The sequence below is a fragment of the Bombina bombina genome, chromosome 1 (assembly GCF_027579735.1).
Source record: "Bombina bombina isolate aBomBom1 chromosome 1, aBomBom1.pri, whole genome shotgun sequence".
Classification (NCBI taxonomy): domain Eukaryota; kingdom Metazoa; phylum Chordata; class Amphibia; order Anura; family Bombinatoridae; genus Bombina; species Bombina bombina.
The window spans coordinates 1,168,055,537-1,168,068,792 of NC_069499.1; the positions used below are offsets into that span (position 1 = coordinate 1,168,055,537).

At 43.4% G+C, this 13,256-nt stretch overlaps 1 protein-coding gene across 7 annotated transcripts in view; it reads right to left on the bottom strand.

The window, feature by feature from the left end:
• STRADA (STE20 related adaptor alpha) overlaps window positions 1-13,256 on the bottom strand; it is a 155,582-nt gene that overhangs the window by 79,612 nt on the left and 62,714 nt on the right. For all 7 annotated transcript variants that reach the window (XM_053699621.1, XM_053699627.1, XM_053699623.1 and 4 more), the window contains 2 exons: window positions 10,821-10,925; window positions 10,330-10,562 (listed from right to left, as the gene is read on the bottom strand). In XM_053699621.1, coding sequence (XP_053555596.1) covers window positions 10,330-10,562; window positions 10,821-10,925 — 338 coding nt within the window. The remainder of the gene's footprint in view (window positions 1-10,329; window positions 10,563-10,820; window positions 10,926-13,256) is intronic.

Below are 13,256 nucleotides of genomic sequence, written 5' to 3' on the forward strand. Positions count from 1 at the left end.
GACTAAGCACAATCCCCTCTGATGCCCCCAGAAGATAAATGAGGACCAGCCTGACGTCCTGGAACGAAAGGCCACTTATAACTTGTAACACAAAACAAGAAAAACGAAACTCAAACAAGAGTGAACCACTAGGCACCCCAACCGGACCAGCCAGTAATAACGGGCACCACGTGTCTGATATAGACCCCTAGGGACAGAAAACTAGTACCCAACCAGGACCAGCTTGAAGCATAGGGCACCCAAGGACTGCCCAAGGCCACAGAAAGTCGTAACCCTAGAAGGGATAGACTACAAAACAGGCAAACTATAGAACATAAGAACGTCCTAACTTCCGCGGAAGCGCCAATGTGACCACAAAATCGCTGGTATCACATTCCAGAGGAGAAATTGTTCCCAAGGAAAAAATAACAGACATGAGCTTTTAAAATTAAATAAAATACATCCTAACCGGATCAAATTAAAAGAGGGCAACACCTGCAGATTAACGCCAAAGACGAACGGACACACTAACAGGACCAGCCGGTCAGAGATCCGAATCTCCCAAAGCTCAGAACTGGAATAGGATACCTTAAAGAAAAGAGTAAATTGAAGACGCAAGGAGATTACTTCATCCCCCCCCCCATCTAATCCAGCTTGCCATCTGGGACAGAAGACAGAGGGGACCCCTCGACCCATCAGGCCTGGGATCCTCCAGCGCCGCCAAAACATGCCGTAGCAGGACACAAAGGCGCGCCAGTCTCTAACAAAAAGCAAGACTTACCTCCGTCGGGGTAACCGACGACCATGACCCCAAGGATTAGGCCCCTGAAGCCTCAGAAGAAACCACTTCCCTAAAGAGCTGATCTGACCCAGAACACGAACAATATCTCATCAACATCTCCCTTCCTGGAAGATGTAAATGCGCCAATGCCATAGATATGGCCACGCGGAACCGTGCCGTAACCTCTGGAGGAAACACGCAGCCTTCTGGAGAAGGAGTAAAGGCATTAGGGACACCTGCTTGCGTAGCCAAAGAAGGTTCTAGGGTACTCGCCTCGCGGGATATGGAGTCCCCATGGGCGGATGGCTCGGCGGACTCTAAGTTCCCGTTTCGAGAGAAAAGAGCACTCTAAAGCGGCATGCAGAACATAACTGATGGGCGTGGATTACCTGGGCCATTTCATACTCTTCGCAAGAAGTAGAATCTGAATCAGAGACATCCGTCTCCAAAAAATTAGAATCCTCCATCACTTGGATAGCAATTATGGAAAAATAAATAAAAACGGCACCTTACACCTCCAATGGCTGGGGCACTCACCATGTCCTATGACCCAGACAACTAGCGTAACAAGACTCTTCCCTTCGCCACGCGGTCAGGAATATGGAAATGGAGACTAGAAACGTGACCGCGTCTAGTCACAAGGTACACTGTGCAGGCCTGAAAAAAAGGGCAGCGCAGCCTGACTTTTAAAAAGGTTATTATGTTCCGATAGCCACAAGCCCAAGAGACACTACACATTAGCAGACAGAATCACATAACAAACATGATTAAATACCTTCCTGTTCAATAACCCCCCTCAGGAGATATTAACCCTCGATTCCATAAGATAAAGGAGTCCCACTGAGACCCTGCTTCTTTGTTTACATTACACTTCACATATTGGAGTAAAATGAAACGATCTTACCGGAATCCACGCCGTGGAACAGGAACACAGCCTTTCAAATGTGACAGATGATAGCCTCGCTTCTGACATGGACTTGAGTGAACAAAGCAGGCAGCGAAACTCGTCAACACTGATTGCTAAGGAGTTGTTAATATGAGTCGGGATGGTTTTGCAGAAAGACTCTCCCTGCATCTCCGGACTCTAACTTTCATCCATGCTCTCACTGAGAGGCTGACAGGACTAGTTAAAACTCCAGTCCCATTTCAAAGACTTCTACCCTCCATAATAGACTATCTTTAATCTTCCGACACTTCTCTGCCAACCTCCTGTGACGAAAGGCAAAGAATGACTGGGGGATGAGGGAAGTGGGGGAGGTATTTAAGCCTTTGGCTGGGGTGGCATTGCCTTCTCCTGGTGGCCAGGTTCTGAATTCCCACAAGTAATGAATAAAGAAGTGGACTCTACTCCCATTAAGAAGGAAATGGGCTGGCTCCTTAGCTTAGATTCATGCATTTTAAAATAAAGATAGCATGAGAACAAAGAAAATTTGATAATTGAAGTAATTTAGAAAGTTGGTTAAAATTACACGCTCTATCTGAATCATGAAAGAAAGAAAAAAATGGGTTTACTATCCCTTTAACCCCTTAACGAGCGTGCATGAACGCGGGCGGGACCGCTACACTATGGAACATATAGTGTAATTCATGGAGGGAGGGGGGGGATAAATATTATCTAAGGGATCTGGGAGGGGGGGCAGCTACACTACAGAAAAATTTGGATTTAAACCCCGCCCCCCCCACACTAATTATATGGCAAACTGGGTACTAGCAGACAGCTGCCAGTAACCAAGATAGGTGCAAATAGGTAGCGGGGGGGGGGGGGGGGGGGAGGGTTAGAGAGCTGTTTGGGGGGGGGGGGGGTCAGGGAGGTTAAAGGGACACTAAACCCAATTTTTTTTTTTCTTTCATGATTCAGGTAGAGAATACAAAGTTAAAAAACATTCCAATTTACTTCTATTATCTAATTTGCTTAATTCTTTACATATCTTTTGTTGAAGAAATAGCAATGCATATGGGTGAGCCAATCACAGGAGGCTTTGAAGTGCAGCTACTGAGCATATCTAGATATGCTTTTCAGCAAATAATATCAAGAGAATTTAGCAAATTAGATAATAGAAGTAAATTAGAAAGTTGTTTAAAATAGCTTGCTCTTTCTAAATCATGAAAGAAAAAAATTGGGTTTCATGTCCTTTTAAGGGATAAGGGGGGATCCATCACTGCTGAATATATATATATATATATATATATATATATATATATATATATAAAAAGAAAGCCTTTTATTTTAGTACTGGCAGACTTTCTGCCAGTACTTAAGATAGCGGGGACAATTGTGGGGTGGGGGAGGGAAGAGAGCTGTTTGGGAAGGATCAGGGGGTGGGATGTGTTAGGTGGGAGGCTGATCTCTACAATAAAGCTAAAATTAACCCTACAAGCTCCCTGCAAGCTATCTAAATTAACCCCTTCACTGCTGGGCACACGTGTGTTGTGCGCCACGGCATTTAGCAGCCTTCTAATTACCAAAAAGCAATGCCAAAGCCATATATGTCTGCATTCTGTATTTCTGAACAAACGGGATCCCAGAGAAGCATTTACAACCATTTGTGCCATAATTGTACAAGCTGTTTGTAAATAACTTCAGTGAGAAACCTAAAGTTTGTGAAAAAATTTACGATTTTTTTTTTATTTGATCGCATTTGGCAGTAAAATGGTGGCATGAAATATACCAAAATGGGCCTAGATCAATACTTTGGGTTGTCTACTAAAAAAATATACATACATGTGAAGGGTTATTTATGGATTCCTGACAGATATCAGTGTTCCAATGTAACTAACTAAAAAAAAATTGGAAAAAGCAAAGTGCTACTTGTACTTATTGCCCTATAACTTGCAAAAAAAAGCAAAGAACATGTAAACATTGGGTATTTCTAAACTCAGGACAAAATTTAGAAACTAATTAGCATGGGTAATTTTTGGTGGTTGTAACAGATTTTGGGGGTCAAAGTTGGAAAAAGTGTGTTTATTTCCATTTTTTCATCATATTTTAGAAAACTTTTTATAGTAAATTATAAGATACAGTATGATGAAAATAATGGTATCTTTAGAAAGTCCATTTAATGGCAAGAAAAACGGTATATAATGTGTGTCGGTACAGTAAATGAGTAAGAGGAAAATTACAGCTAAACACAAACACCGCAGAAATGTAAAAACAGCCCTGGTCCCAAACGGTCAACAAATGGAAAAACAAAATTATGCTTACCTGATAATTTCATTTCCATCTGTATGAGGAGAGTCCACGGCTTCATTCATTACGTGTGGGAATACAGAACCTGACCATCAGGAGGAGGCAAAGACACCCCAGCCAAAGGCTTAAATACACCCCCCCCCACTCCCCTCATCCCCCAGTCATTCTGCCGAGGGAACAAGGAACAGTAGGAGAAATATCAAGGTATAAATGGTGCCAGAAGAAAAACAAAAGAAATTTAGGTCCGCCCAACGGAGAACCGGGCAGGAGCCGTGGACTCTCCTTATACAGATGGAAATTAAATTATCAGGTAAGCATAATTTATGTTTTCCATCTTAATATGAGGAGAGTCCACGGCTTCATTCATTACTTGTGGGAAACAAATACCCAAGCTCAAGAGGACACTGAATGAAAAAAATGGGAGGGTAGAAAAAGAGGCGGACCATATTCTGAGGGCACCACAGCCTGCAAAACTTTCTCCCAAAAGCTGCTTCTGCCGAAGCAAACACGTTAAACTTGTAAAACTTTGAAAAAGTATGTAAAGAGGACCAGGTAGCCACCTTACAAAGCTCCTCAATAGAGACCTCATTCTTGAAGGCCAAAGAAGAAGCCACAGCTCTATTTGAGTGAGTTCCTCTAAGGAGGCTTATGTCCCGCTGTCTCATAAGCCAAGCGAATCATGCTCCTCAGCCAAAAAGATAGGGAAGTGGAAAAAACCTTCTGCCCTCTGCGCTTCCCCGAATATACAACAAACAATGCTGAAGTCTGTCTGAAACCCTTCGTAGCCTGAAGATAGAACTTCAAAGCTCGAACCACATCCAAATTATGAAGTAACCGTTCCTTCGAAAAAGAAGGGTTAGGACACAACCTAATTGATGTTGCAATCAGACACAACCTTAGGGAGAAATCCCAACCCAGTGCAAAGGACAGCCTTATCGGCATGAAAAACCAGGTAAGGAGGCTCACCTTGCAAAGCCGCCAACTCAGAAACTCTGCGTGCCGAAGCAATAGCAAGTAGAAAAAGAACCTTCTAAGACAGTAATTTAATGTCAAGAGAATGCATAGGCTCAAACGGAGCCCTCTGCAAAACCCTAAGAACCAAATTCAAACTCCAAGGAAGAGCAGAATGTCTAAATACAGTCCTGATCCTGGTCAGAGCCTGAACAAAAGACTGTAAATCAGGAAGCTCAGTGAGCTTCTTGTGTAACAACACAGATAGAGTCGAAATCTGTCCCCTTAAGGAACTTGCGGCAAGTCCCTTCTCCAAACCGTCCTGGAGGAAGGAAAGGATCCTGGATACCCTGACCTTATGCCAGGGATACCCACGAGCCTCACACCAGAGTAAGTAGGTCCTCCACACCTTATGATAGATGCGTCGGGTGACCGGCTTCCTGGCTTGAATGAGAGTATCAATCACACTCTCAGAAAACCCTCTCCTGGCTAGGACTAAGCGTTCAATCTCCACGCAGTCAGCTTTAGAGAATCTAGATTGTGATGCACAAAGTGACCCTGTACCAGCAGATCTCTGTGACACGGCAACCTCCATGGAAGAGACAATGACATCCCCACCATATCCGCAAACCACATCCTCCGCGGCCACGATGGAGCAAGAATAGTCGATGCTTGCTCCTGCTTGATGCGGACCACTACTCGAGGTAGAAGTTTTAACGGTGGAAATATGTAGACTAGGTTGAACCCCCAAGGCATTGCTAAGGCATCTATCAGTTCTGCCTTGGGATCCCTGGACTGCAACCTGTATCTGGGTAGCTTGAAGTTGAATCTGGATGCCATGAGATCTATCTCCGGTGTCTCCCATCTGTTGCAAATCTCTGCAAACACTTCGGGGGGGGAAGAGACCATTCCCTCGGATGAAACGATTGTCTGCTGAGAAAATCCGCTTCCCAGTTGTCCACACCTGGAATGTGGATCGCTGACAGCAAACAGTTGTGGGTCTCCGCCGACTCCAGAATCCGAGATACTTCCCTCATGGCTAGGGGGCTTCTCGTTCCCCCCTGATGGTTGATGTACGCCACCGAGGTAATGTTGTCCGACTGGAATCTAATGAACTGGGACGAACCCAGGAGGGGCCAAGCCCTCAGAGCGTTGAAGATCGTTCGAAGTTCCAGGATGTTGATCGGAAGAAGCGACTCCTCCCGATTCCACCTGCCTTGTTCCTTCCTGGCAGCTCCCCATCCTGAGAGGCTCGTGTCCGTAGTCACAATCTCCCAGGATGGTCTCAGGAAGGATGTCCCCTGGGACAGCTGATCTGGACAGAGCCACCAAGAGAGGGATTCTCTCGACCGGTTGTACAGAGAAATCCGAGTGATCGCCGTTCCATTGCCTCAACATGCACAACTGAAGAGGTCTGAGATGGAACCTGGCCTATGAAATGACATCTATGCTGGATACCATGAGCCCAATCACCTCCATACACCGGGCACACAGATGGCCTTGAGGAGGTCTGAAGGGCAAGACAGCTGGAGGCAATTTTGCAACGTCTCTGGTCTGTCAGGAATATCTTCATGGATATGGAGTCTATTATCGTTCCCAGGAACTCCACTCTGGTACTGGGAACCAGAGAACTCTTTCCTAAATTTATCTTCCATCCATGAGATCGAAGAAGAAGTAGAAGAGCTCTCGAATGGTCCTCTACCAGTCGGCAGGACGGAGCCTGTACCAGGATGTCGTCCAGATAAGGCGCTACTGCAATACCTGTGGATCTCGCCGCCGCGAGCAGAGCTCCCAGAACCTTCGTAAAGACTCTTGGAGCAGTAGCCAGACCGAAGGGAAGAGCTACAAACTGGAAGTGCTGGTCCAGAAAGGCGAACCTTAGGAACTTGAAGTGATCCTTGTGTATTGGCACATGAAGGTAAGTGTCCTTCAAGTCTATCGTAGTCATGAACTGTCCCTCTTGAACTAAGGGCAGGATAGACCTTATTGTCTTTAGGTCTAGAATCGGGCGAAACGTACCCTCCTTCTTTGGGACCACAAAAAGGTTTGAATAGTACTCTAGACCTCTCTCTGCTAGAGGTACCGGTACAATTACTCCTAGAGAGGAGAGATCACTCACGCACTTTAGAAAGGCATCTCGTTTCTCTGGTTTTGTCGATAGATTTGACAAGAGGAATCTGCCTCTGGGAGGGGGAGATTTGAAACCTATCCTGTAACCTGGCAATGACCTCCAGAACCCAAGGATCCTGCCCCCTACGAGATCCAGAGACGGATCAGGAGCCGCCCCTTCATGCTCTGCTTGGCTTTATTCTAAGACTGAGATGGTTTCCAAAACTGTTTGGGCTTTGCAGGAGGCTGCTGTCGTTGTGACTTGTCCGAACGAAAGAGATGAAAATTAGGACCCTTAGATTTATTCTTCTTATCCTGCGGTAGGAAGGCACCCTTGCCACCAGTGACCGTGGATATGATAGAGTCCAGGCCTGGACCGAAAAGAACCTTCCCCTTAAATGGAAAGTAATCTAGATTTGGACGTCATGTCAGCAGACCACGACTTCAACCACAGAGCCCTCCGGGCCAGAACAGAAAAGCCTGATGTCTTGGCATTTAAGTGAACAATCTGCATATTTGCATCACAGATGAACAAATTAGCTACCCTCAGGGCCTTAATTCAAGTGGGATAGTGGTGCGCTTAGCAAGCATGGAGATAGCTCCATCCACCTTATTATTTTTATTATTATCGGTTATTTGTAGAGCGCCAACAGATTCCGCAGCGCTATTAACAAAGGCGAAGTACAACAAAACAATTATAGGGATCAAATGTATAGAGGGCCCTGCCAAGAGTTGCACTGTTGTAGTCAGCTCTTGAGAAGGTGATCAACAAACAGCTGGACTCTTAGGCTTACATGCTAAGGGGGTTCAGGGGATAGCAATGGAGGAGAGGAACTGGTATAAAGAAAGGTTAGCGTAGGTTGTATGCATCCCTGAACAGCAGAGTCTTTAGGGAACACTTGAAGCTTTTAAAACTAGAAGAGAGTCTTGTGGAGCGAGGCAGAGAGTTCCACAAGATGGGAGCCAGTCTGGAGAAGTCCTGTAAACGGGAGTGTGATGAGGTGACAAGAGAGGAGGAGAGTAGGAGGTTGTGAGCAGAGCGAAGGGGACGGGAGAGTATCTGGAGACAAGGTCTGAGATATAGGGGGGAGCAGTGCAGTTGAGGGCTTTGTATGTCAGAATGAGAATTTTGTGTTTGATCCTAGAGGCAAGAGGAAGCCAGTGAAGAGATTGGCAGAGAGGTGCAGCAGATGAAGAGCGATGTGTAAGGAAGATGAGTCTGGCAGAGGCATGCATTATGGATTGTAAAGGAGCTAGGCGGTAGGTGGGGAGACCAGAGAGGACAGAGTTGCAGTAATCGAGGCGGGAGAGAATGAGAGAGTGGATTAAAATCTTAGTTGTGTCTTGTGTAAGGAAGTGTCTAATTTTAGAGATGTTTTTAAGGTGGAAGCGGCAGGCTTTAGCCAATGACTGAATGTGAGGAGTGAAAGAAAGATCTGAGTCAAATGTGACCCAGAGACATCGGGCATGCGGGGTAGGGGTAATGATGGAGTTGTCGATAGTTATAGAGAGATTGGGGGTGGAGAGTTTAGAAGAAGGGGGAAAATAAGGAGCTCAGTTTTGGAGAGATTTAGCTTGAGGTAGTGAGAGGACATCCAGTTAGAGATGTGAGAAAGACAGTTAGTGACACGGGTTAGCAAGGAAGGAGAAAGGTCTGGTGCAGAGAAGTAGATTTGGGTGTCATCGGCATACAAATGATATTGTAAACCGTGGGACTTTATTAGGGAACCACCTTAGGGACAGACCCCCACAATTTTAGCTGAGAGTCAGCAACCGGGAAAAATTTCTTAAACAAAGAAGAAGGGGAGAAAGATGATCCAAGTCAGTCCCATTCATTCTTAATAATATTTGTAATAACAATCCTGCAGAAGACAGAAAGGGAGAGAGGCACCACCATAGGACAATATCATCTGGAATAGTAGTATAACACAAGATAGAGTATCCCCCTTCCCGAAGTGAATCTACTCAGATAAGCAGCGGCACATCCAGGGTGCCAGAAACAGCCGATCGGGACTATATTGAGTCGCCCGACAGACACGCTAGAACGTCAGATACATCACTGATGTCGTCACAGGGGATCGACCAATCCAAGGGCCAAGTCCTCCGGTTCAGGCACATACGATGTTCAGACAGCCTGATGAAACGGCTTTTTAAGAGCTGAGAAACGCGTTGCTGTTTGTTTTATAGACTTTTAATAAATTGTCTTTTTATTACACACCTTACTCTTTGACTTTGTGGAAGATAATGAGGCCACACTTGGTCACATGGAATGCCATGCAGGACCGCCCCTGCAGCCGAGAAAAACCGTGCCAAACTAAACAGGCTGCGCAGGTAATCAAAATAAAAGAAGAACCTGACTGTTCACACATTGCCAGATCTCACACATGTCGCAGCAAAAACACAATAAAGCAATAATGTATAAATCACCCCCTGTTCAATAATCTCCTTCCGGAGATACTAACCCTTGATTCTATACAGATAAAAGGAGTCACACTGTGACCCTGTCTTCTTGTGTTATCATACATAAATGAAAAGATCTTACCAGAATCTACGCCATGGAACAGGAACATGGCCTCTCAAGTTTGACAGTGTTGTAGCATCACTCCTGACATGGACTTGAGTAATAGAAAACAGGCAGTGAAACTCGTCAACACCGATTGCTTAAGGAACTGTTAATACGAGTATGGATGGTTTTGCGGAAAGACTCTCCCTGCATCTCCAGACCCTAACATTTGTCAATGCTCTCACTGAGAGGTTGACAAGACTACTTAAAACTCCAGTCCCATTTCGAAGAGTACTACCCTCCATAAGAGACTACTCTGAATCTTCCGACACTTCTCTGCCATCCTCCTGTGACGAAAGGCAAAGAATGACTGGGGGATGAGGGGAGTGGGGGAGGTATTTAAGCCTTTGGCTGGGGTGTCTTTGCTTCCTCCTAGTGGCCAGGTTCTGTATTCCCACAAGTAATGAATGAAGCCGTGGACTCTCCTCATATTAAGATGGAAAGTGCTCTGGTCACTAAGGGGTTAAACAACTAATATAACTTTTAACAATATATTTACAAATTATTCTCAGCCTAGTCGTTACTCTGAATACATCATTCAAGCAATGATTAATTTAGTGTTTAATGTCCCTTTAAAAGGCATATAAAGTATACACAGACATTCAGGAGTGCATAATTTGCCCATTTGGAGCCATGGTTGTCTATTTGAGAATTTATTTTCTGAAACGGTGGTCACTGAATTTTCTTTGAAAAATTTGCAAAGATGTATCTGCGAAACAAGGAGTCTTGTAAGGTGATTCTAGACTTATTCAACTTTACCTTCGATCTGGATTTCTCTGCAGACACTGCTCCACCAGGTTGTGAAAGTGAGGGGAGAAAGTACGATTGTATGGGTGCATGATGTGTTCCCCATTAGATGGGCGGTTGGAAGTTCCCTCTCCGATGCCAGAGTCTGCTCCTGAACGGGAGGTTTTCATAGTAAGTTCTGAAGCTGGTATGGTGGTTGTGTCTAACAGACAGGGGACTGTGCCATTCAACTTCTCCAGTAGCATCTGTGTTTAGAAAATGCAAGTGTAGGCATTTTAAAAAATCATGGTGCAAAAAAGAAAAATAGTAGATAACAGAAGTTATGGGTTGATAAATACAGAAATTATGCAAGGAAAGTACTATAGAAGTTACAAGAGTAATGGTGTATAATGATAACACAGTAGTGGTTAAGAGGGGCTTATTGCAAAGTGTTTGAAAGAAATTTTACATTTCAAAACCCTGCCTTAAACTTTGGGAGATAAACTCCACAAAAGATCTCTTACCTGTGTGGCTGGCATGTCTTTAAATGGAACATGGCCATTGGCGAGCTCACATGCTGTGATCCCTACACTATAGATGTCTGATTTTGCATCATATCCTTGCAGGTTCTGCTAAGAGAAAATGCCATTAGAAGGGGCAAGAAATAGAAAAGAATAGGAAGAAGAGCTAGTGCAGATTATAGATCCGCACTCGCTGGACTTTAAAAAAACAATAGTTTATTGTGTACAGTGACGTTTCGGGGTGCCAAGAAAACAAAGAAATATTTATAATAGGTGTAAATTAGGAAGTTGCTTAAAATTTCATGCTCTATCTGAATCATTAAAGAAAAAATTTGGGTTCAGTGTCCCTTTAAAAAAGGCTTGCAAACATTACTATTTTTATTTAATAATTTATTTTGTATGCACATAAAAAAAATTATAATATATTTTATATTAACGTGCAACATGTGATCTTCCCCTCTTGCCTGAATGCTTCATCTAAACTTCTAGTTTGTTTGCTTGCAGGTGGTCACTGCCTTTTGACTGGAATTAAAGGGATATAATACTCATATGCTAAATCACTTGAAAGTGATACAGTACAACTGTAAAAAGCTGACAATAAAATATCACCCGGGCATCTCTAAAAAAGGAAGATATTTTACATCAAAATTTCTTCAGCTCACCAGTGTAAGTGCTGTGTAAACAGTTATACTTCAGCTGCTGTACAGCTGCAAGCTGAAAAAAAACAGCCAATACAATAGACAATCAGCATCAACTGTGCCGAGGTAATACTTTGCCTTTGCTGTGATCTCATGAAATTTCACTGAAATCTCATGTGATTTCATAGAACTTACTTAAACTGAATAAGAAAATAACATGACTGTGCCTGCACATGACAGATGCACACTCGATTGCAAGTCTGAAATGAATTTATCAGGTAAGTTCTTACATAAATTATGTTTTCTTTCATATAGGTGGCGAGAGTCCACAAGCTAGTTACTGATGGGATATAATACCCAAGATGTGGAAGTCCACAAGTAACTATAGAGGGAGGGATAAAATAAAACAGCTATTTCCGCTGAGAAAATAAATCCAAAAAATAAATAAAAGTTTTCTTAAAAATTAAAAAAAAAAACTTAAAATCATAGGCACTAGAATCAAACTGAGATAGCTGCCGGAAGAACCTTTCTACCAAAAGCTGTTATTCTCTTAGGCGGAGACTGCCCCGCCTCCAAATAAACTTTGTGAATCAGAAGTTACAACCAAGACGCCAAAGAAATGGCAGAGGCTTTCTGACCTTTTCTGGAACCAAAAAAATAACAAATAGACTAGAAGTATTTCTGAAATCTTTAGTAGCATCAAAATAATATTTCAAAGCTATTATCACATCCAAAGAAGGTAAAGATCTTTCAAGAGCATTCTTAGTATTAGAACAAAAAGGAAGGAACAATAATTTCCCTATTAATGTTGTTAGAATTCACAACTTTAGGCAAAAATGTAAACCAAGTCTGCAAAACAGCTTTACCTTGATGGAAAATCAGATAAGGAGACTTGCAAGAGAGAGCAGACAATTCAGTAACTCTTCTAGCAGAAGAGATAGCCAAGAGAAAAAACACTTTCCAAGAAAGTAGTTTAATGTCCAAAGAATGCATAGGCTCAAAAGGAGGAGCCTGCAAAGTCTTTAATGCCAAATTTTGACTCATAGGAGGAGAGATAGATTTAATAACAGGTTCGATACGAGTCAAAGCCTGTACAAAACAGTGAACATCAGGAAGATTAGCAATCTTTCTGTGAAATAAAACAGAAAGAGCAGAAATTTGTCCTTTCAAAGTATTGACAGACAAACCTTTATCCAAACCATCCTGAAGAAACTGTTGAATCCTAGGAATAATCATGAGTGGAACACCATGAAATATAGGTTTTCCAAACCTTGTGATATATTTTCCTTGAAATAGGCTTACGAGCCTGTATCATAGTGTTAATCACAGAGTCAGAGAAACCTCTATGACTAAGGACTAAGCGTTCAATTTCCATGCCTTCAAATTTAGAAATTTGAGATCTGGATGGAAAAACGGGCCTTGAGACAGAAGGTCTGGTCTTAGAGGAAGTGACCAAGGTTGGCAACCAGACAATCGGACAAGGTCCGCATACCAGAACCTGTGAGGCCATGTTGGTGCTATCAGAAACACATAAGATTGTTCCATTATGATATTTGAGATCACTCTTGGAAGAATAACCATAGGTGGAAAAATGTAAGCAGGTTAGTAAAACCATCGAACTGCTAGAGCATCAATCAATTCCGCCGGAGGATCCCTGGACCTGGAGACGTATCTGGGAAGTTTCTTGTTTAGACGAGAGGCCATCAGATCTATGTCTGAAAGACCCCACATCTGCACAATCTGATAGAACACATCTGGATGGAGAGACCACTCCCCCGGATGTAGAGTCTGATGGCTGAGA